The sequence below is a fragment of the Chiloscyllium punctatum genome, chromosome 22 (genome assembly GCF_047496795.1).
Source record: "Chiloscyllium punctatum isolate Juve2018m chromosome 22, sChiPun1.3, whole genome shotgun sequence".
Taxonomy (NCBI): Eukaryota; Metazoa; Chordata; class Chondrichthyes; order Orectolobiformes; family Hemiscylliidae; genus Chiloscyllium; species Chiloscyllium punctatum.
In genome coordinates this window covers 58,900,595-58,925,318 of record NC_092760.1, presented here as the reverse complement: position 1 = coordinate 58,925,318, position 24,724 = coordinate 58,900,595, and the positions used below count along the sequence as shown (strand labels likewise).

Sequence of the window (24,724 nt, the reverse complement as noted above, 5' to 3'; positions counted from 1 at the left end):
GTATATGAACAGGAAGAGTTTAGCAGGGGGGGGGTTCTAGCAGGTGAGGCTAGATTGGGTTGGGATATCTGGTTGGCATGGACGAGTTGCACCAAAGGGTCTGTTTCCATGCTGTGCAGCTCTATTACTCTATTTCAGCTAGGAATGCGCAGTACTGCATGTGCATGGCATAATATTTCAATACATTGGTTTTTCTAGGCACAAAAATGTTTTGGGAGTCAAGAAATGGCCTAAGGAACCCCACTCTCTCAAACATTGAATGCCACGGGAATTCATGATTAACTTAGATCCATGATCTAAAGTAGCGATTATCAGGAATGAAAACTACAACATTAAATCAAGACCTCCCTGATATATAATTGATCAGATTTGTGTACCTGATGATTCTCTATTTTCCCTTTTAACTATTTTTTCCAACTTTAATAAGTGTTTGTTTACCTCTTAACTATAACTCAGTTGGAGCTTATCCTTGAAAAAAAATTAATCTTTTCTTGCTTTTTCCCCCAATACAGGACATTCTGGGATAACGCGCATTTTCAGCAGTGCAATTTGGCTATAGCATTGCTGAAGAATTATGGAAGGGTGTTATGGAGAACACTTACTTCCGTTGAAAATGGCACAATTCCAGTAGTGATCAGTTTGTGTGCTTCGTTCTGCACACGTGCCAATGCATACGCCAAATTCTTCGTGCCATTTTGCACACACACTGATGTTCTATTCATTCTGTGCAGGCACCAATGTCCACACATGCACAATGTTAGTGCTGGTCTTCATGCAACTCTGCGTATGCGCAAACGCTCTGCATGGTTCTACGCATGCATGATGTCAGCACCAGTCTTTGTGCCATTCTGCACGAGCGCGGATGTCAGATGCCAACAGAACAGCTTTTGGAGAGAGGTACCGTACATAGAGCAGCTTTCTTACATTCTTTCTTAAATGTACTGTGTTAACTTTACTTTTGTTTCGTTAATGAATATGATTTCAATCTTCATACAGGCTATGCTACACTTTGTGTTAGACTTCTGAGCGATTGTGAATGATATTTTTTGCTGGTCTGCCCAACCCCACTTTTCCCACTGGCCCCATTACTTATAATAAGCGAGATTTGGCTGGAATGCAATTACGGCATTATAGGAGAACTACCTGTACTTCCGATCAACTGTATAATATATGCAGACTCCATTGTACAGGCAATTTCAATGTAACCCTACTTATTTAGTTCTGTTAGCAGTTTAACAAAAATTGGTAAAACTCATTCTAAAAGCAATCCATATGTAATTCTAAAATCTAGTGTTAAAAAGCTTTTGAACACACGTATAGTTGGCTCACATTCTGAGATTAGAAATGTTATATCTAGTTAATTTCAAAAATCATTGTTGTATACAATAATAATTTTATTGTGTAATGGGAGAGAAATAACTCCTGATTTAAGTCAGAGGCATAATTCAGTTAAAATTCAAAGTTAAACAAAATGGTGTAAATCATTTAAGCATGTGTAAGTTTTAACAAAAGCAGAGTGAAAAATATCTTGCAAAGAAGAGAACGTACCTTTAACTGTGAGTCTAGTATGCTTGCTAATATCAGAACCCGATTGGTGAGTCACGGTACACTGGTACATAGCACCATCATCATTCCACGTTGGTTCAATCCTGACTCTACTAGAAACACTGAAAGTTCCATCATCCATGGGAGTTACAGCACCTGTACAAAACTGATCTTCCAGCGTTTCTTTTCCTTTATTTGTTATCTTTTCCCAGGTGAGATCAAGTTGCTTAGGATAAAATCCTTTAACATTACAACTCACAGATCTCTCTGTTCCTGTCAGAACAGTGATGTGATCTGTGGACATGTGGACTTCTGGTTGAGCTACATTAAAGACAAATGTAAGAATAGGTCAGACAGGGAAAAAGGCTCATTACCATAAAAATCTCAGTTCTAAATCATTCTCAACAAATATATGCTAAAAACAAAAAACTTTCCCTGCTTCAGTAATTTATTTAATAATCTACTCCATTTCTTCAAGAAGGTGCACAATTATATCTAAAGTAAATTCTCCAATGCCTCAATCCTCCGTCAGTAACAAGTAAAAGGAAGAGATGAGTAAAAAAGTGGAGAAACTGAAAAGGAAGATGACGAGGGCACCAACATCTTTATAAAAAGATAAGAATAATGTGAAGTAAAGACTACATGCATGTATCACCTTTCACAATATCAAGTCACTCTGTTAAAGTTACCCTGTAAAGACAGCTCAGGGAATCCCTGAGGGACTCGACCCATAAGCCTCTCTTGGTTCATCACGGAGATAATGCTCTATAGTAGTCTGGAATATAAAACTCTTAGAGACAGTTCGGTTTAATTTATTACCTTTAATTACCAATGGCATCAGTGTTACATTATAACATAGATATCTACAAGCCAGGCTTGAGCTAAGGTTTTAAAACCATTCTCAGAGTAGTGGCGCCAGCTCTTTCCCCTAAGATCTCTCAGGCAACCCCCCTTTATTGCTGCAAACAAGCTGTCTTTATACAGAAATTGGTATAAAAATTACAAAAAACACCACATGTCCTTAATCAGCAATAAAATGGCAAAAAGTTTGCAGAGGAAGAGAAACTCATTGACAGGTCTGAGTACACTTGACTAATTAAGCCATATCCACACCAAGGTGGGAACCCTGATCGAGCCAAGCCAAATGCCAATTGCCTTTAGCTAGATAAACTTCCCTTTTAACAGGACATCACTATGTGGAAAAGGTCATGAGGTAACCTCGCTGAGCTAATATGCCCAGTATCATTGTCCTACAAAGTGGCTTTTTCTTTTAAAATCTTCTTAGATTCACAAATTGCAAACTGAATTCATAACACTCCCAGATCTCGAGCTCCAGGGAACAACCCACATACATTCAATCCGTGACAAGCAAGGGTACACTCAAATCAGGCCAAAGAGAATTAACCTTTCCACATAGCTATTAATTTAACCTGGGGCAGTGTTTGTAGAGGAATAAGACAGTGTTATTTTCTGGGTCTGTAGATTGTGAAGGAGCAAAAATGGCCTTTGCAGTGATATGTACTTCTTGTCAGATGTGGGAGTTTAAAGAGAGTTTATGGAATACAGTGGATTATATCTGCCATAAATGCAGATAAGATTTATGTGAATCTTATCAGATCGAGTGGATCAGTTGGAGAGACAGATGGAAGCGATGATGAATTGGCAACAGCAACAGTATGTGATGGATGGCAGTTATTGGGGGGGGAAAGGTTGTCTCAGATACAGTCACATAGATGGGTTAACTCCAGGAGGGTGAGAGAGGTCGGTACCAAGGGCAGGAGTCTTTTGTGGATATACCCATTTCAAACACGTATGCTGTTTTGGAAAATGTAGGGGGTGATGGATTCTCAGGGGAACGTAGCACGAACAGCCATGTTTCTGGTATTGAGACTGGCTCTAACGCAACAAGGGGTATGTTGGCTTCCAAGAGATCAATTGTGTTTGGAGTTTCTGTAGTCAGAGGTACAGACAGACAGACGTTTCTCTGGCCAGCAGAGAAAAAGCAGAATGGTGTGTTGTTTCCCTGGTGCCAGGATCAAGGATGTCTCAGCGAGGGTGCAGAATGTTCTCACGGGGGAGAGAGGCCAGCAGGAGGTCATTTTCCCTTCCAATGTGGACAAGGTTAAGACTCTGAAGGGAGATTACAGAGAGATAGGTAGAAATTTAAAAAGGAGGTCCTCAAGGGTAGTAATATCTGGATTACTCCCAGTGCTACGAGCTAGTTAGGGCAGGAATAGGAGGATAGAGCAGATGAATGCATGGCTGAGGAGCTGGTGTATGAGAGAAGGATTCACATTTCTGGATCATTGAAATCTCTTTTGGGGTAGGGGTGATCTGTACAAGAAGGATGGATTGCACCTAAATTGGAAGGGGATTAATATACTGGCAGGGAAATTTGCGAGAACAGCTAGGGAGGATTTAAACTAGTAAGGTGGGGGGGGGGTGGGACCCAGAGAGATAGGGAGGAAAGAGATCAATCTGAAACGGGTACAGTCGAGAACAGAAATGAGTCAAACAGACAGGGCATGCAGGGACAAGGTAGGACTAATAAATTAAACTGCATTTATTTCAATCAAGGGGCCTAACAGGGAAGGCAGATGAAGTCAGGGCATGGTTAGGAACATGGGACTGGGATATCATAGCAATTTGGAAACATGGCTCAGGGATGGGCAGCTTAATGTTCCAGGATCCAAATGCTACAGGAAGGATAGAAAGGGAGGCAAGACAGGAGGGGGAGTGGCAGTTTTGATAAGGGATAGCATTATAACTGTGCTGAGGGAGGATATTCCCAGTAATACTTCCAGGGAAGTTATTTGGGTAGATCTGAGAAATAAGAAAGGGATGATCACCTCATTGGGATTGTATTATAGACCCCCCAATAGTCAGAGGGAAATTGAGAAACAAACTTGTAAGGAGATCTCAGCTATCTGTAAGAATAACAGGGTAGTTATGGTAGGGGATTTTAACTTTCCAAACATTGACTGGGACTGCCATAGTGTTAAACGTTTAGATCGAGAGGAATTTCTTAAGTGTGTACAAGACAGTTTTGTGACTCAGTATGTGGATGTACCAACTAGAGAAGGTGCAAAACTTGACCTACTCTTGGGAAATAAGGCAAGGCAGGTGACTGAGGTGTCAGTGGGGGAGCACGTGGGGATAGTGACCATAATTCTATTTGTTTTGAAATACTGATGGAAAAGGATAGACCAGATCTAAAAGTTGAAGTTCTAAATTGGAGAAAGACCAATTTTGACAGTATTAAGCAAGAACCTTCGAAAGCTGATTGGAGGCAGATGTTCGCAGGTAAAGGGACAGCTGGAAAATGGGAAGCCTTCAAAAATGAGATAACAAGAATCCAGAGAAAGTATATTCCTGTCAGGGTGAAAGGGAAGGCTGGCAACTATAGGGAATGCTGGATGACTATAGAAATTGAGGGTTTGGTTAAGAAAAAGAAGGAAGCATATGTCAGTTATAGACAGGATAGATCATATGAAATCTTAGAAGAGTATAAAGAAAGTAGGAGTATACTTAAGAGGGAAATCAGGAGGGCAAAACGGGGACATGAGATAGGGTTGGCAAAAAGAATTAAAGGAGAATCCAAAGGGTTTTTACAAATATATATAGGACAAAAGGGTAACTAGGGAGAGAATAGGGCCCCTCAAAGATCAGCAAGGCGGCCTTTGTGTGGAGCCACAGAAAATGGGGGAGATACTAAATGAATATTTTGCATCAGTATTTACTGTGGAAAAGGGTATGGAAGATATACACTGTGGGGAAATAGATGGTGACATCTTGCAAAATGTCCAGATTACAGAGGAGGAAGTGCTGGATGTTTTGAAAGGGTTAAAAGTGGATAAATTCCCAGGACCTGATCAGGTGTACCAGAGAACTCTGTGGGAAGCGAGAGAAGTGATTGCTGGGCCTCTTGCTGAGATATTTGTATCAGCGATAGTCACAGGTGAGGTGCTGGAAGACTGGAGGTTGGCTAGCGTGGTGCCATTGTTTAAGAAGGGCTGCAAAGACAAACCAGGGAACTATAGACCGGTGAGCCTCACCTCGGCGGTGGGCAAGTTGTTGGGCAGTGGGCAGGGGGGGGGGGGGGGGTGGTGGGGAGTCCTGAGGGACAGGATGTACATGTATTTGGAAAGGCAAGGACGGATTATGGATAGTCAACATGGCTTTGTGCGTGGGAAATCATGTCTCACAAACTTGATTGAGTTTTTTGAAGAAATAGCAAAGAAGGTTGATGAGGGCAGAGCAGTAGATGTGATCTATATGGACTTCAGTAAAGCGTTCGACAAGGTTCCCCATGGGAGACTGATTAGCAAGGTTAGATCTCATGGAATATAGGGAAAACTAGCCATTTGGATACAGAACTAGCTCAAAGGTAGAAGACAGAGGGTGGTGGAGGGTTGTTTTACTAATTGGAAGCCTGTGACCAGTGGAGTGCCACAAGTATCAGTGCTGGGCCCTCTACTTTTTGTCATTTACATAAATGATTTGGATGGGAGCATAAGAGGTACAGTTAGTAAGTTTGCAGATGACACCAAAATTGGAGGTGTAGTGGACAGTGAAGAGGGTTACCTCAGATTACAATGGGATCTTGATCAGATGGGCCAATGGACTGAGAAGTGGCAGAATGGAGTTTAATTCAGATAAATGTGAGGTGCTGCATTTTGGGAAAGCAAATCTTAGCAGGACTTATACACTTAATGGTCAGGTCCTAGGGAGTGTTGCTAAACAAAGAGATCTTGGAGTGTCGGATCATAGTTCCCTTAAAGTGGAGTCACAGATAGATAGGATAGTGAAGGTGGTGTTTGGTATGCTTTCCTTTATTGGACAGTGTATTGAGTACAGGAGTTGGGAGGTCATGTTGTGGCTGTACACGACATTGGTTAGGCCACTGTTGGAATACTGTGTGCAATTCTGATCTCCTTCCTATTGGAAAGATGCTGTGAAACTTGAAAGGGTTCAGAAAAGATTTACAAGGATGTTGCCAGGGTTGGAGGATCTGAGCTACAGGGGGAGGCTGAACAGGCTGGGGCTGTTTTCCCCGGAGCGTCAGAGGCTGAGGGGTGACCTTATAGAGGTTTACAAAATTATGAGGGGCATGGATACGATAAATAGACCAAGTCTTTTCCCTGGGGTCAGGGAGAGGGGAAAGATATAAAAGAGACCTAAGGGTCAACTTTTTCACGCAGAGGATGGTATGTGTATGGAATGAGCTGCCAGAGGATGCAGTGGAGGCTGGTACAATTGCAACATTTAAGAGGCATTTGAATGGGTATATAAATAGGAAGGGTTTGGAGGGATATGGGCTGGGTGCTGGCAGGTGGGATTAGATTGGGTTGGGATATCTGGTTGGCATGAATGGGTTGGACCAAAGGGTCTGTTTCCATGCTGTACATCTCTATGACCAGCTTTTACACTTACACACACCCTTGAACTCCTAGGCCAGTGAATGCAATTTACAGAAGAATGTTTTCTCTCTCTCACATAGGAACATCTTCCAACTTTTTTACCATGTCAATTTCAGCCATTGCATTCTCTTAGCTTGACATTCACAGTCCAGAACAGTCAAAATTAGGGAGCTGAGCTTCATAAATTCAAAGCTCTTCAGTATGGTATACATGAAAATGTATCAGGGTTGTTCTATTATATGCATATTCCACTCCACTTATTAAATTACAAGTTAGTTTCCTGTTGAGTATAAGTTTTGTTAAGAGTCTTCAATATAAACCAGAAGCTCAGTTATCCAACATCTCACTATGAAAGTGTGCAGCTTCCAGCTCCCGGGGGGAGAAAGAAGTACTGCTACACATTCCAGAAGTAAATAAATGTTATCACCTTATCCACTGACACTAAGAACAGATGTCCTTGATTCTTCTGAACAAATGCACCCCCTCCATGGTAAAGCACTTTCCTGCATCTCCTATAGCAGATGTGTAAGACTACAAGCTTTCTCAACCCCAAAGTGTTTTACAACCAATTAAGTATTCCAGTGTGGAATGTAGAAGTCACAACAGCCAATTTATACATAGCCTGATTACCATATTGTTTATGGTAATGATCAGATAATCTGATTTTGTGATGTTGCTCCAACAATAAATATCATCCAGGAGACCAGGAGTAAATCCCTTCACAGAAACAGTGTCTTGGAATATTTTACATTTAACAGACAGGATAAACAGTGTCTTCATTTAATGTTTCATCCAAGAAACCCCACACGCCTGAATGCAGAACTCTGCATTCTGGAGACGTGGCTGTTCAGTTTTTTGGAGTCGTTCTGGAATGGGACTTGAACCCACAAGCTTCTGATTCAGAGTGCTTCTAAATGAGCCTGAGCTAACACAGAACTGTTTATGAAGCAAAAACCAAAACGAAGGGCAAACATTACTTCGGATTTGTGAGATGGAGGAGAAGAGGATGTTAAGAGGCCACAGTCAGAAGAATTAAGATTGTGGGTAAGGCTTGTAGGCCTGGGAAAAATTAGAGATATGAAATGATCAGGCCAGAAATAAAGAATGAATTTATATTAATGAACTATAATTTATTACTATTCAGATCATAAATATTTCTTTAAACATAGGAATGTAAGTAACAGGACCAGGAGAAAACCATCTGGTCTGCTGAGCCATCTTCTCCATATATTACAATCATGTCTGATCTTGAGACCAAAAAATCTGTCAACCATAAATAAACTCAATAAAGACGCTTCATATGCCAACTGAGGCAAAGATTTATTAAAAAAAAAACACATCCCTCTGAGCGAATTAAATTTCTCTTCATTTCAGTCGTAAATGATCAACTTCTCACTGATGAGAGTTTAATCCCACTTTCAGATCACACTTGCCCTTACATTGGAAATGGCCAAAAACCTTGGATTATGTCCTGTAAGAAAAGCAGGACCCAGAGGACAGATGGTTATGTAAAGTGTGTGCAAAGTGTGCTATGAAAATGCCCATCATGAATTAGTACCAGTTATTCTAAATCTCTTAGGTATTCAGGTACCACCTTGATGTCCAATACCTTTACCTGGTATTTATCGTGGATTGGTCAAGAGGTTGTTTAAATCAAGAAGGTTACACAATCCAAGGAAAAAACAGCAAGTGCAAACATTTGATAGAAGATGCTTGCAGGCATTTAATGGTCTAGACATGAGAGTTATAAGTGATCGATTAAATCAATTAATTTCTCAAGTTAAAAAGGTATACTGGGTGTGGTGAATGATAATACTAAATTTAGCAGTCAGGTGGGGGACACCATGAACAATGATACATTTCATATTGGTGACATTTTAGAATCACTCACCAGCACAATTAACAAACTAATAAGGAAGCAGGAAAGAGCGGTCAACATCAAATAAATGTAACTTTGTGTAGTATATACAGCAATTGGATGTTCAATCAGTAGAGAGAAAATGTAAATCAAATTAAACAGACAGAAGTTCTTACATGGGCTGACAACACTAAATTAAGGAAATTAGCTGATGGGATAGGAACACGAAGTAAAATCTCTATCTGTGAGCTAAGGAGATTAACAATAGTATGGACTAACGATTCATATATGGGAGGGAACAGAATAAGTCTTGAGTTAGGGATACCTGTTATATCTCAGGATGACAAACCATTAAATGCTACAACAGTACAAAATATTGGAGTGATCCAAATCACCATCTGGATGACAATTATGGAGAATCTACACCTTATGTGGTAGAAAAAGACTCGTAGGCACAGCACTTAATGAATGCCAACAGACTGATAAAGCTATTGTTTGTCCTTATCCCATTTATAGAACTGGACAAGCCACATGTGGTTTTGAGTCCAGTGAAAATGAAAAATTAACTGTACTCGCAAAATTTCAAGCATCGCTTGAGACAACATAATCAGAGCTGGAAATGCAAGAGAATATTATATCACAACATCTTTAAAGGAATATCATTATCACAACTTGTCCCATCACAGATTCAACATTTACCCTCAAATGCTCAAGTGGATAGGAACAATGGTATTGGTGAACATCAGAAAGAGAAAGTCTGATGTTTGATGTGACTGATTAAGCTAGAGAAATGGTTCGGCCCTACTGACAAAAATATGAGATATAATGTCACCTTTTCTAAGGGAAATTTGGAAGAAATAAAAGGGATTTTTGGAAAGGCACACAAATTACAGGATAAGGTGCAGCAGAATAGTCAGGAATCAGGACAGATATTAAAAACCTTAAGAAACACTCTTGGTGGGATGACATCTGGAATAGCTGTGTGGGTTCATATTATTTCACATTTTGTTGTAGTCCTGTGAAGATACGACAATGGTAAGCTGCAATGGGTGATGCATAAAGCAGTTTTATTACTCTATTTTTGTTTTGTGCAATTTTATTTCTTTGTGCATGCTTACTCCTCTTGCAATTCATTTACTGATCATTATTTTGTAATTCATTAATTGATTATTGGTTTACATGTATCTACACTGCATAATGAAATGGTACATTTTTAAATTGCGCATGATATAGCAAATCAGCTTGAATACGAACCAATTTGTTGGGAAATGGCCAATTTCTGTTTGTTCTTCATATTAAAAATAATAAACAGAGGAGGGACTGTGATATCATAAAAGGTCAGAACTTTAATAACTATTCCTAGAATGAAGCAATCATAAAACAAACTGTTAGACACAGAAAGCAGCAGAAATAACTCTGTCTGGAATAAATTAAGAAAGAAAAGGGCAGAACTATATAGGGATTGAAAACAATTAGCTATTCCTGGGGAAAAAAAAGAGGGAGTGAAACCACATGAACAAAACTGCTTTGAAATCTGCTGGATAACTGACTGCATTAAGCCACAAGGACAACTGATTGCCCCGCAGAAGAATTTAAAGAGTTAACTGTGGGAAAGTTGTGACTTCAAATAAGGCTAAATGTAACAAGGAGCAATGAAGCTATTTCTGTTCAGGAGGCAAGCTGCAGACTTGCAGTAAGTTGGATAAAATGACTTAAAAATATTAATAATATCATGCATGGGATGAAACTCTGTCTAAGAATCGAACACCAGAACACCCCCTTCAGCAGAACTTTGAAGAAGAACACAGCATAAGGATTGAACCCTAGACACTTCCAGAGACGGACACTGTTTGTGCAATCATGACCAAGTTCCACCGTTAATCGGATAATAGCCAAGTTGAATAGTGAGGTTTAACTTGCTTAGGTGAGGAGTCTTTTGCAATAAAGTTTAAAACATTGTTTCAGTACCTGATTGTCTCAGAGATTTCTTACTAAGTAGCTGAATTAAAAGTAATTTGTGGTGATATACTCACAACAAAGGGGGAAAGTTTCTTCTCGTCTACCCTGACTTGGTCCTCATAATTTTATACATCTCAATCATGTTCCCTCTCCCACCCAGTCTCTTCTGCTCCAAGGAAAACAACCCCAGTTTATTCAATCTATCTTCATAACTAAAACTCATCAGCCTTGGCAACATCCTACTAAATGTCTACTTCAAAGAACCACCATCATTAACATTTTTGCTTTACACTTCTAATTTGGCATTTTCCAATATAACAACAGATAGCAATTTAAGTACCTTACCTAAAACCAGCAGGTGTGAACTCTTTTCATCCTTCTCAGGTGTGACAAATACAATACAAGTGTATTTCCCTTCATCATCAATCTGTACACTTGGAAGGAAAAGTGAAGCATCTCCTTTCAATAAGTCAGCTTCAGACAGCTTTGCTCCTTGTCTTTTCGGAGTATGCTTGCCTGCATCAAAGAGGTAAATCTCCTTCTTTAAGGGTCCAAGCCACTGGACTCCAACATTTGTTTGGCTGAGGTTATGATAACCAGTAAATTTGCATTTCAGGGTAAAATCTTTTTTCATGATGACCTGTGTTCGGTTTGGAAATATAGTCACATCCAAGGCTCCTAGATAAAGAGAATAATTAACGACATTCAATTGTCAGAACTAGAAATAAAAGGAATTGAAGAAACTGAAAATACAGGATTTGAAGGGTTTGTTTCCATGCTATAGGACTCCATAACTGGTCGAAATTAACCTTTCTAGTTGTCCATGTTAAATGTATACACGTATTAAGAGGCTAAAGAACTCCGGGATTAGAGAATTAAACAAACTAAAATTAAACGCAATTTGTTTCAATCAGAAATACATTCCGCCCGGGTAATGGGTGTGGCTGCATTTTACAAAATACATGCTTAGAAACTAAAAAACACTCACGGATGTGTTTTCAGTAATAATTTACAGGAACTAACTCCAACCCCCCGCAAAAGACTCAAAGATTCTTGTTTTAAAATTGTTTAAAACATAATAGTTATGGGTTTGTTAGAAACTTGTGATAAGCGTCGGGACTCCATTTTGAGTCGAGTTTTTCCAAGATATTTTTCCCTGTCAATGCCAGCGGCGGGGAAGGAGTTCAGGACCTGGGTCCCAGCTTCTTACCTGCTGCATAGTGAGACCACAAGGAGAGCAGAGCGAACATCAGGAGGGCCTGAGCAGAAGCTTTACCCCTCAATTGGAAAGACTTTGCTTCGGCAGACATTCGCACCACCATTTCGCAAAAGATGAAATATAATTTCACTTTCGATTTTCCATCACGTGGTACTTTTCTCTAATAAGCACTACTGACCATTTCAATTCTGTTCAGTAACGGTGGCTAAAGCACGGACGTTTAGTTATTGATTTGTAATCGGTCAATCGCCAACACATTCTTGGAGAATATGTGTATTTAAGTTTATTTAATTCGATAGAGATGTTTCAGGGATTGACGTTGCAATCTTATATCTTGATTGAGGGCAACTCCCTTGTTAGGTTCACGTCCTCCATCTTCCCTTGAGATGTCAGACTTATGCCCGCATCCCCCACCCTTCATCTCATTTCAAAGCCAGCAGAGATTTTCCTACGCATCTATCCACCTCATCTACTGCATTTGTTGCTCTTGATGTGGTCACCTCTACATCGAGGAGATGTGATGCCAACTCACAGAGTTGGGACACATGCACTAAACAACCCCACCACCCTGAGGTCAACCACTTCATGTCCTGGGCCACAACTGCCATATTCAAGCTGCTGGATGACTGGAGGAAGACCACCTCATCTCCACCTCGGGACCCTCCAACCACACAGCATCAACATTGACTTCACCAGTTTCCAAACCTCCCCCACCTCATCTCAGGTCCAACCTCCAACTTGGCACCGCTGTTTTGACCTGTCCTACCTATCCAACTTCCTACCCACCTATCCACTCCACCCTGCCCACAGACCTATCACCATTACCTCTCACCTACCTTACCCCCCCCAGCTCACCCCCACCACCCCTATTTAACTCTCAGCCCCCTTCCCCCTCCACTTTCCTGATGAAGAGCTTATGCCTGAAACGTCGACAGTCCTGCTCCTTGGATGCTGCCTGACCTGCTGTGTTTTCCAGCACCATCCTTTTCGACTCTGACTCTCCAGCATCTGCAGTCATCACTTTCTCCTGAGTTTCCTCATGGAAAGGGGTCCCATTCTTTCAATGTGGGTGTGTTCTGTGATCATCAATTCAACTTGTTAGAAGTTTACATTCAGTAACCTGGGAGCTACCATGATGCCTATATCCTTGAAAGTCCTCATGTTCAAGTCGAGTTTGTAATACTGTCTGGATAAATTGTGCACATATCCTTATATACAGGATTAGATAAAGAGAAAAAGGGAGGTTTATGGCTGATACTGAGAGCTCAAAGGAACAGAAATCTTCAAGGAGAACAGAATGTGCAAGTAGAAATTTTAAAAGGAAATTAGGAGAGCAAAAAAAGGGGACATGAAAGAATAATGGTAAAATAAAGGAAAATCCTAAATTATTTATCATACATAAAGGATAAAAGTGTACCTAGAAAATGATTAGAGCCTATTAAGGACTACAGTGGTTTTCTTTATTCATTCACTGGATGAGGGCATTACTGGGTAGGCAACATTTATTGCCCATCCCTAATTGCCCAGAAGGCAGTAAAGAGTCAACCATATTGCTGTGGGTCTCTAGTCACACATAAGCAAGACTAGACAAGGATAGCAATTTCTTTCCCTAAAGGACATTAGTGAACAAGGTGGGTTTTCCGACATTGGCTTCGTCATCATCATTAGACTCATAATTCCAGATTTTTTGCATTGAATTGAAATTCCATTATCTGCTGTGACATGGTTCTAAAGCAAGTCTCCAGAACATTATCTGGATCTCTGGATTACCAATCCACTAATATTATCACTAGGCCATCATCAAACTTGTACATAAAGACAGAGGACATATACAGGGTTTTAAATTTGTTGCGGTGTTCACTAAAGGAACAATGCAACTATAGAAATCGGGGAGAAGGACTGTGATATACTTGAAGAAATTAGCATAGCCAGAAAGGTGGTTCTGAGTGTCCAGCAGTGTTAAAAATAGATAGATCTCCAGGGTTGGATGAAATGTATCCCGGACTGTAGAGTGCGGCAAATGAGGAAATAGTAGGGGTGCTGGCAATAATTTTCCCTTTCTTTCTAGCTACAGGAGAGGTGCCAGAGGTCAGGAGGACAGCCAGCATGGTACCATTACTCAAAAAGATAACAGGATCTAAGTCAGAAATCTGCAGGATAGTCAATCTCACCTCTGTGGCAAGGAAACTATTGGAAGCAATTCCAAAGAGAAAATTAATCTGCACTTGGAGAGTCAGAGATTAATCAAGAACAGTCATGATTCTGTTAAGGACTGGTTATAGCTGACCAACTTCATTCAATTTTCGAAGAGGTGATAAAGTGTGAGGTTGAGGGCAATGCATTCAACATAGTCTAATTGGAGGTAAGGGGCCACGGGTGCCAAAGAAATTTGGTACATTGGATCCAGAATTGGCTGAGTGGCAGGAGGCGGATGCTGATGGTGAAGGGGTGTTTTTGTGATTGGAAGCCTATGTGTCCAGCGAGATTCTGCAGAGATCAGTGCTGGGGACCTTGCTGTGTGTAGTATGTACAAACAATTTAGACTTGAATATAGGAGAGTTGATCAGTCCGTTCACAGATGATGCAAAAATAGTTGAGATGATAAAAAGTGAGGAGGATCGCCTCAGTACAGGAGGATATAGATGGGCTGATCAGTTTCAAATGGATAAAAGCAAATTACTGCGGATGCAGGAATCTGAAACCAAAAGAGAGAATGCTGGAAAATCTCAGCAAGTCTGGCAGCATCTGTAAGGAGAGAAAAGAGCTGACATTTTGAGTCGAACTGACCCTTTGTCAAAACTTTTCTCTGCTTACAGATGCTGCCAAACCTGCTGAGATTTTCCAGTTACAAATGGAATTCAGTCCAGATAAATGTGAAGTCACAAACTTGGACAGTGCAAAGAAAGCAAGAAATACATGACAAACAGCAGGATCCTGGCAAACACAGAAAATCAGAGGGACCTTGCTGTGTGTATACATCGGTCCCTTAAGGTAACAGACGGGTAGATAAAGTGGTTAAGGAAGCATCTGGGATACTTGGTTTATGGTTCCTTTATAGTGATCAGTGGCAGGATTCTGAAGGATCAAGAGATGGAAGATGCACGCCTTCTTTCCTGGAGGAGCTAAACTGGAGACCTCATAGCCAGCAGTGGAGGTCAGCAATCTGGAACATTTGAATATTCTCCACAAATGCAGAAGGGATTTGTACTGGGGCTCCAACAATGCAGCTTGGTTGCACAGAGGATCTGACTTGTGTTGAAACAGTTTTGTAAGGACAAATGGAACATTACTCTTCCCCCCCCCCCCCCCCCCACCACAACTCTGCTGCACCCTGCAGTCCAGTGTTCCCAGGAACCTGTCAGCAATCTTCCTACTGCAGGCAAAAGACAAGCCAAGTGTGAATGATGGCCTCCTCTTCCTAGACAATGTACCACTCTAGGTTACCATCCTAGCTCCAAGGCTGAAAGGCCATCAATCTGCTCCAGGGTCAACGGAGCTGTTATTGTTGTTTCCAGTACCTGGATTGATGCCAGGTGGTCTGCCCAGTTTCATTTCCTGTTTGAAATTTTATAGTAATAGCTTGCTAGGCCATCTCAGAGAGTGGTTAAGAGTCAACCACATTGCTGAGAGTCTGGAGTCATATGTCAGCCATGCTAAATAGGGACACAGATTTCCTTCTCTAGACAGTATTAGTGAAGTAGTTGGGTTTTTCTGACAGCAAACAGTGGTTTATTGGTCATTGTTAGATTCCTATTATTCCAGATTTTTATTAAATTTAAATTCTAATATCTACCATGGCAGAATTCAAACTTAGGGTTAATGGTCTAGCAATAATAAACAATAATACACGTTGCCTCCCTGTGCATTGCATTACAGTGATTATTTATGAATTTAGTGAATCCCTGGAGCCAAGAATAGCTTCTTTAGTTGTTGAGTTTAAGGTGTTTAGTCCCTGATATAGTCTGCAGAGAGAACACTCAGTAAGGTGCCATCTTGTTCGTCCCTCTCCACAAATGCAGGAGGGATTTGAGCTGGAGCTCCAGCATTGCAGCTTGATTGAATGGAGGATCTGACTTGTATTGAAACAATTTAGCTACAACCCCCACCTTCATTGAAAATCTGCCATTTGACAGATGACATTTGTGAAAGGAACTTGCAGCGACCAACCGTGTCTCCCATTCCTCCATTCAGAAGATAGCTGGTGGATCTTGCTCAAGAAGGTTGCTCCATATGGGCCACTAAGATATTTTTAAAAAATGAGTGGTGAGTTCTTCATGCAGTATCATCTTAAGGTATCGGTTCTTTCTGCATGTCATAAATACTTTTCTGGGTAAATTGATTCCTCTGCAGTTGTTGCCTTTACTCCAGTCTCATTTCACAAGGTTACTGCTGATCATCATTTCAGCCCTTCTTTACTATACTTACAAGCAGCTTTTCCACAGAAAGCCCCTCCCGTGATGACAGCAACCCAAGAATAATTTCCTGACCAGGAATTTTGTTCCCCAAGATTTCTGATTCTGAAGGCTGTAAGCTTCACGCTTTTCAACTCTGAATGAATTTAACCATGTTATGGCATGGCTCTGTCAGTACGATGTATGTACAGCCAAATGCACTTTACATCTGAGCGAAGCCAGCCATGTTGCTAAATCCTACTGCCCAGGCTGCAGCACTGACCTCATCATAAGGATATGTGATGAAACAGCGCAATCTGGCACAAATAGCTTTGGTAACAGCCTTAATAAATTCCTGATTGGATGGTTGAGAGATCCAACAGGACCTCAGTGGTTCCTTGGAAGGAAGCAGTCACATAAAAGTGCAACACAGCTTACACCTTGATTGTCACCCATTCTTTCAGGTTAAAGGTCCCAGTTCTGTAGTAGCCATAAATCTATGGCAGTGACCTGGGAAATGGTTAGTCTGTGCCAACACTGTAACTTGCTTCTCCTGAGGAAATGGCCTTGAGAATAGTTAGCTCTGGGCCTCCGGTAACTCCTCTGTATTCTGAGGGACCCTTCAGCTGTGACCTGTTCTTGTGAAGGCTGGAGGATGCTGTTGGTCCTAGGTTTCATGGTACATCTGTTCCTCCTCTATTTCTCTGTACCTTCTTTGCACTGCAGCGACAGTGATGAAACCTCTGCTGTGGCTCAATCCATCAGTTATGCTGCCAGTGAATCTGTGTGGGGAGCTGAAGAAATAGAACAGATCCTTTGTTATGTAAACTGTCAACACTTATAAATGATATACTCCTCCTTACAGTGCGATGTGGAACATTCTGACAAGAAATGCCACGAAATGACTTACATTAATGTCTCATTCTGATGAATTCATCTCTGACTATATTATAAAATGACAGATTAAAAGAGTGACATGAGGACAGAACCTTTCTCCTCCCAGTCCTCCATCACGGATTAAAAACATCATAGCATATAACAGCCGTTGCATTCTCCTTACAATTCAAATTGAGATGGATTCAGTTCCTTTCCCTGTGCCACCTCTGAGGTCTTGCTTTGGTTTTGTGTTCTTTGGCCCACAAGAGTCTCTTTTGAGGTCACCTGGAATTATTTTGGCTTCACAGGGATGTTTACCTTCAGTCTACAAGGACCAGTAACATGGTCGAGATTCTTTGGGACCAGTATTTGCGCCGCACACAGTGATACACTGCGTGCATTTCACATGCATGATAGTAGGATTGCAAATGAGTACAGCCAGCACTTCATAGGTACATGGTTGATGCAATTACCCATTGAAAGGCCTCCCATTGCTCAGAAACAGAGTCTGCGCTTTTGGACAGATAACAAACAATGACTGTCCACTGTAGCTGCAGCCACAACCATTTCCCACTGTAGGTCACATCTGGGAATCCAGAGATCATGGATGGCAATGCAGGTCATACGTGGCACAGGATTCCTACGATCATCAGGTTTCCCCTCTTCCCCCAGAGCACCATGTCCCTTTCCATCTGGAATTCCCTGGACAGCCTATGACTTGTCAGAGAATTGAGTCCAATTGAACAGAGACCACACAAGCACAGATCGGGTAAAATTAACACAGTTTATTACAAGCGATATCATTGTCTACAGGTTTAGTACCTGAGGACTGGAGGATTGCAAATGTTGTGCCCTTGTTCAAGAAGGGCAGTAGAGATGACCCAGGTAATTATAGACCAGTGAGCCTTACTTCTGTTGTAGGAAAGGTTTTGGAAAGGATTATAAGAGATCAGATTTATAATCATCTAGCAAGCAACAATTTGATTTCAGATAGTCAACATGGTTTCATCAAGGGCAGGTCGTGTCTCACAAGCCTCATTGAGTTTTTTGAGAAGGTGACCAAGCATGTAGATGAGGGTAAGGCAGTTGACGTGGTATACATGGTCTTCAGTAAAGCCTTTGATAAGGTTCAACATGGTAGGCTGATGGAGAAAATGCAGAAGCATGGAATTGAGGGTGATTTAGCAGTTTGAATTAGAAACTGGCTTTCTCAAAGAAGGTAGTGAGTGGTAGTTAATGGAAAATATTCAGTTTGGAGTCCAATTACTAGTGGTATGCCACAAGGATCTGTTTTGGGACCACTGCTGTTTGTCATTTTTATAAACTACTTGGATGCAGGCATAGGCAGATAGATTAGTAAATTTGCAGATGACATTAAAGTCGGTGGAGTAGTGGACAGTGTGGAAGGATGTTACAGATTGCAGGGGGACTTTGATAAACTGCAGAATTGGGCTGAGAGGTGGCAAATGGAGTTCAATGCAGCTCAAATGTGAGATGATTTTTCACTTTGGGAAGAATAATAGGAAGGCAGAGTACTGGGTCAATGGAAAGATTCTTGGTAGTGTGGATGTGCAGAGGGATCTTGGAGTCCATGTGCATAGATCTCTGAAAGTTGCCACCAGGCTGATAGTGCTGTTAAGAAGGCATACGGTGTGTTAGGTTTCACTGGTAGAGGGATTGAGTTCCAGAGCTGCAATGTCATGCTGCAACAATACGAAACGCTGGTGCGGCCACACTTGGAATATTGTGTACAGTTCTGGTCGCCCCATTATAGGAAGGATGTGGAAGCATTGGAAAACGTGCAGAGGAGATTTACCAGGATGTTGCCTGGTCTGGAGGGAAGGTCTTAAGAGGAAAGGCTGAGAGACTTAGGTCTGTTCCCTTTGAAAAGAAGAAGGCTAAGGGGGGATTTGATGGAGACATACAAGATGATCAGAGGATTAGATAGGGTAGACAGTGAAAGACTTTTTCCTAGGATGATGACGTCAGCTTGTACAAGAGGGCATAACTACAAATTGAGGTGTGATAGATTTAAGACAGATGTCAGAGGCAGTTTCTTTATGCAGAGAGTGGTAAGGGCGTGGAATCCCCTACCCGCTAATGTAGTCAACTCAGCAACATTAGGGAGATTTAAACAATCCTTAGATAAGCACATGGATGATTTGGGGATAATGTAGGGGGATGAGCTGAGAATAGTTCACAGTTCGGCGCAACATTGAGGGCTGAAGGGCCTGTTCTGTGCTGTATTGTTCTATGTTCTATGCACATTCTATGTTCTAAATTGACTAGGCTGACACAGAACTGACAGTCTGTCCAGGTAGACCAAGGGCTTTCTTCCCCGAGCAGTGGGCACAGGCAGTTTTATAGGGGTGCAGTAATATGGTGTAAATTACAGTACAATCAAGAGTAAAACATAATCAATGGGAGGACAATCAGCCATCCGGTAGCAGCAATCAGTCCGTGATTTAGTCAGGAGATTCCGATTCTCTGTGAGAGTAGGTGCAGGCGTCGATGGGTTTCCACAGTGGTTAGTCAGCAAGCAAGGTACCTTGGTGCCTTTCAGTCTGAGCATCCTTTGTGGAGTTCCAGTATGTGTGAGGAGTGAGGCTGCCCATAGAGCTTTGGGAGCAGTTGTGCTTACTGAGCACCAGAAGTCTATTGTCAAGCTGCCTTGGGAAATGTATTCCTCAGTCTGGAAGTGGCTTGAGTCATCTCCTGTTTGCGGTTTTGTGTCCTAGTTAGCCTGTTCAGTCAAGGCTGAGGCACCCTGGATAGTTTCTGTTGTGGCTTAGGCAGACATAATTCCTTATGTTCTTTGTGGCCATGCTGTGGGTGGACAGGGTAGTGGATTTTCTCCCACAATACTGAACTCCTATATGTTCCCACCTGGAGCGAAGGCTGCAAATCTGATTATTACCCCTTAAGCCCCAGCTCTGCAGATTAGTCCTGCCCTTCATTGTGCTCCACAGCACCGAGTTGACGGCTACATCCTAACACCACTCATGTGAGCTGATAGATCTAGTGTTAGGGCCAAGGCAATTGATAGAATAGATGACTTTTTGGGACCTAAACTGGGAAACACAAAATTCCAGAAATTAGGAAAGCAGAAGGAGGAGATCCAAGATGGCAGTGATCCAATAGGTCTGCCCTGCTGAGCTCTGCACCATAACCCAGGAAAAGTGGTGCATTTACCCTCCCTTTCTTAGCTGTTGTGGCAAAATTCGGCAGTCTTAGATCCCCAGAATTGCTGTGTGTCAGTTTTGCTGATCAAGGAAGATGACCAAGGGAAAAGGACTGCGAGGATTGCACCATGCAGGGCATTCCCCTGCAGCTATGGACATGCCCGTGACCACAGCGTTGGCTTCCACGAATGTCCCAGGGGACTTACCTTGGAGCAGAACCTGGTATCGGAGTTCGTGAGACTCTGAGAGAAGATCAATTCAGCAATGGAGGAGACCTTCACTAGGCTGGAACTGACCTCGGTTACGCTGCAGAGGCCTGACCAGGAGACCCAGCATTTCGGGAAGCGTGTCATGGAAGTGGAACAGCAGACCGCGGCTTCTGAAACTGCAGCAGAATCCTCGGCGGGTCGGATCCAGGTCCTGGGACAGCAGGTACGGGCTTTTGTAGAGTAGGTCAACGACCATGAAAATTGAGGCGTCAGAAGAACATCCACCTAATTGGACTGGGAAGAGGGAGGCCAGCTAGTCAGTTTCTTGGTGCGATTGCTCCCACAGTACTTGAAGCTGGAAGTCGTGGCAGGCCAGATGCAGGTTGAGTGGGCCCATCGGATTGCAGTGCCCAGGCCTGGATCGGACCAGTGCCCCTGCCTGGTCCTAGTGCGTCTCCAGCACGACAGGGATAAACAATTGATGCTGGAAGCTTCTCGAGCACTGAGGAAGGAGCCACAGGCTCTGATATACAAAGGATCAAGAATTATGTTTTTCCAAGACTTTTCTGTGGTCATGATCCACAAGAGGAAGACCTTTGATGAGGTAAAAAGGAGGCTGAGGGGTTTAGATTAGATTAGATTACCTACAGTGTGGAAACAGGCCCTTCGGCCCAACAAGTCCACACCGACCCGCCGAAGCGCAACCCACCCACACCCCTACATTTACCCCTTTTTACCTCACACTACGGGCAATTTAGCATGGCCAATTCACCTGACCTGCACATCCTTTGGACTATGGGAGGAAACTGGAGCACCCGGAGGAAACCCACGCAGATTTAGATATTCAGTACTCTGTAAGATATCCAGCAATAGTACATTTCAGCCACGGAGGGTCCATATTTAATTTTGACTCATTGGAAATGGCAAAGGACTTCCTGGAGACCTTAAAACAGACTGGCTAGCTCAAATATTACAGAGAATAGTGTTCACTTTGTTTTCTCTGTGGTTTGCCTGGTTTACCTTTTGTTCTTTTAATATGTGGGAGGAGGGGTCCCTTTTTTACTTTCTCCTCTCCATTCTTTCTCCCCTCCCATTATCCTTTGTTTTTCTATCATTCCCTTTTTGTTTCTCTTTCTTAGTATGGGATGGAGGGGGGCGGGTTGAGGAGGCGGTGGGCGGGGGGGCTGTTTCACCAGGATTGACTTGGGTCAAATTATGGTTGGGAAGGGCTGAATGCCCACTTATAATTTTCTTGTTATAAGCTGCATGTAGTTTTTTTTACTTGTTTTGTCTGGGTTTTGGGTGTGGCTTCAGCTAGAAGGGTTAGTGGGTAGTGTGAGCGCCCCCTGTCTGCTCTTATTTGTTTTATATGTTGGTTCATTGTAGTAGTAGTTGTTGGAAGTTTTGATTTGGCAGCTTTTGTAGTTGTTTTTTCAAGTTTATACAAATTGTTTATTGTTTTCACTCAGCGCGCTATGAGTGAGGTTCTTCCTCCAAGGGGGTCATGGATTGTCTCAGACAGCTTTGGCTAATAGTTTGTTTAAATGAATCTCCCATTTCAGCTGTTAGACCAAATTAAGGACCAATATGGGTGGTTTGTGATGCTTAAGGCTTTAATACATGGAGAGGAGTAGAGGATTTTGAAAGTATGTTGCCCCCTAGCACACCCTCTCAAATGCTTAACAGATGCATTTTCCAGGTTTATGGCCCTTGGAGTGTGTCATATGATTATAGGGGGAGACTTTAACCGACCTATGGACCCCGAGGTGGACAGGATGCCTCAGGATCGCATGGGCATATGCCCACAATCTAGGCAACTGGTAGACCAGAGTGGGGACCTGGGGTTGGTGGATGTGTGGAGATGTCTTCAACTGGAGGGTAGGGACTTCACCTTTTTCTCTAATCCACACAAGTTCTACACTAGGAGTGACATGTTTTTTACTCCATCAGCCTTTTTGGATTCAGTGCTGTCCTACACAATTGGGAACATAGCCATTTCTGATCATGCGGCAGTGTACATGGAGGTTAAGGCCAATGGTGATGGGACAGGCTCGTAGCATTGGTGCATGGATCCTATCCTCCTGAAGGACAGTAAGTTTACTGAGTATTTTCTGTGGGAGTTTAAAATTTTTTGGGATATTAATTCAGGTCCAGCCAGTAACCTGTTGGTGCTCTGGGAGACTGCCAAGGCCTATGCAAGGGGTTTGATTATTTCTTACTCGGTGACCTGGAAGCAGCAGAAGGGAGAGCAGCAGTGTACGCTCAAGGCCCGGCTGAAGGCAGCTGAGACAGCATACTTTAACAGCCCATCTGTAACCAAGTTGCAGTGGATTACAGCCCTCAGGGCTACTCTGAATGCTGTGCTCACCCAGTCAGCAAAGAGGGAGATTTCCTTTGTGAAACAGCGATTATTTGACTTTGGTGATAAACCAGGGAGAATCTGGTGTACCTGGCCAGAAAGAAGAGCCCCCCCATTCTATCACATCCATCAGAGAGTGTGCTGGTGTTCTCACTTATGATTACAAAAAGATTAACGCTGCATTCAGGAAGTTCTACTCTGAGTTGTACCGGTCGGAGGGCTGTGAGGATAGATTGACGAAGATGGAGTGCTTTTTTAAGACCTTGGACCTCCCAGGTGTAACTTCAGAGAAGGTGTCTCTTTTGAATGCCCCTCTGACAATCCAAGAGAGGCAGTGACGCAGCTCTAGAGCGGTAAAGGGCCCAGCCCAGATGGATTTCGGAGCGAGTTTTATAAGGAGTTCATAGACATGCTGGCAGGGCCAATGTTGGATATATACAATTATTCATGCAGTCAAGACTGCCTCTCATCCTCTCTGAGAGAAGCAAATATCTCCCTTATTCTCAAAAGAGGGAAAGCCCTAGGGGATTGTACTTAATCGCTATTAAACATGGATTTTAAAATTTTGTTGAAAATGCTGGCATTGAGGTTGGAGAAGATGTTTCCGTCCATCGTAAAGGAGGACCAGGCAGGTTTTATTTGGGGTCATAGGTCCTCTAATAGCATTAGAAGAGTATTAAATATGGTTCAGGTATGCCAGCAAGGGTCGATTCCAGGCTTGGTAGTCTCCCTAGATGCAGAGGAGAAAGTGAAGACTGCAGATGCTGGAGATCAGAGCTGAAAATGTGTTGCTGGAAAAGCGCAGCAGGTCAGGCAGCATCCAAGGAGCAGGAGAATCGACATTTTGGGCATGAGCCCTTCTTCAGGAATCATGGAAATATGGTTCCTGAAGAAGGGCTTATGCCCGAAACGTCGATTCTCGTCTCCTTGGATGCTGCCTGACCTGCTGCGCTTTTCCAGCAACACATTTTCAGCACCCTAGATGCAGAGAAAGCCTTTGACTGGGTGGAGTGGCCGTACCTCTTTTATGTCTTGGAACAGTTTGGTCTTGGAGGGGTCTTTGCCAGGTGGGTGTTAGTGTTATATAGTGACCCTAAGGCAGCAGTTCTCACTAATGGAATAAGGTCTGACAATTTTAGCATTGGTAGAGGCAGCCTACAAGGGTGCCCCCTTTCACCGCTGCTGTTTACATTGGTGATTGAGCCATTGGCAGAGGTTATCTGGAGGGACCCCAATATAATTGCCTCAGAGGTAGGATCAGGAGGGCATAAGATCACCCTTTATGCAGATGACGTTCTTCTTTTTCTAGCTAAGCTGATGATATCTTTGCCCTGTTTAGTATAAGTGATTAATCTATTTGGCTCTTTCTCAGGGTATAAAATCAATTTTATAAAGTTGGAGGCCATGCCTGTGGAGGATCTTGTCAGAGTACCCGATCTTTGAAGTAGAATCCAATTCCTTTCAGGTGGCCACAGGGAGGTTTCCTATATTTAGGCATTTTTATAGCTCTGGCCTTTGATCAATTATACAAAGTTAACTTTGTGCAGATGCTAGAGAAGATCATTCAGGACCTTCAGCACAGGGAGAATCTTCCGATATCCTAGTTGGATAGAATAGCTCTGGTCAAAATGAATGTTCTTCTTCGTTTATTATATCCAATGCAAATGCTCCCTTTGAAGTTGCCAAGGGAAGCAGTTAGGCTTAGC

At 42.4% G+C, this 24,724-nt stretch overlaps 1 protein-coding gene across 2 annotated transcripts in view; it reads right to left on the bottom strand.

Annotated features, from left to right (window-relative positions):
• LOC140493678 (uncharacterized) overlaps window positions 1–12,283 on the bottom strand; it is a 28,661-nt gene extending 16,378 nt beyond the window's left edge. The window contains exons 1-3 of one of the 2 annotated variants that reach the window (XM_072592406.1): window positions 11,993–12,283; window positions 11,128–11,460; window positions 1,549–1,866 (exon numbers count right to left, since the gene is read on the bottom strand). In XM_072592406.1, coding sequence (XP_072448507.1) covers window positions 1,549–1,866; window positions 11,128–11,460; window positions 11,993–12,104 — 763 coding nt within the window. In that variant the 5' untranslated portion in view covers window positions 12,105–12,283. Of the gene's footprint in view, window positions 1–1,548; window positions 1,867–11,127; window positions 11,461–11,770; window positions 11,890–11,992 lie in introns of those variants that run through there. The other variant, XM_072592407.1, reaches the window with a different exon arrangement.
• Between the last annotated feature and the right edge of the window lie 12,441 nt (window positions 12,284–24,724).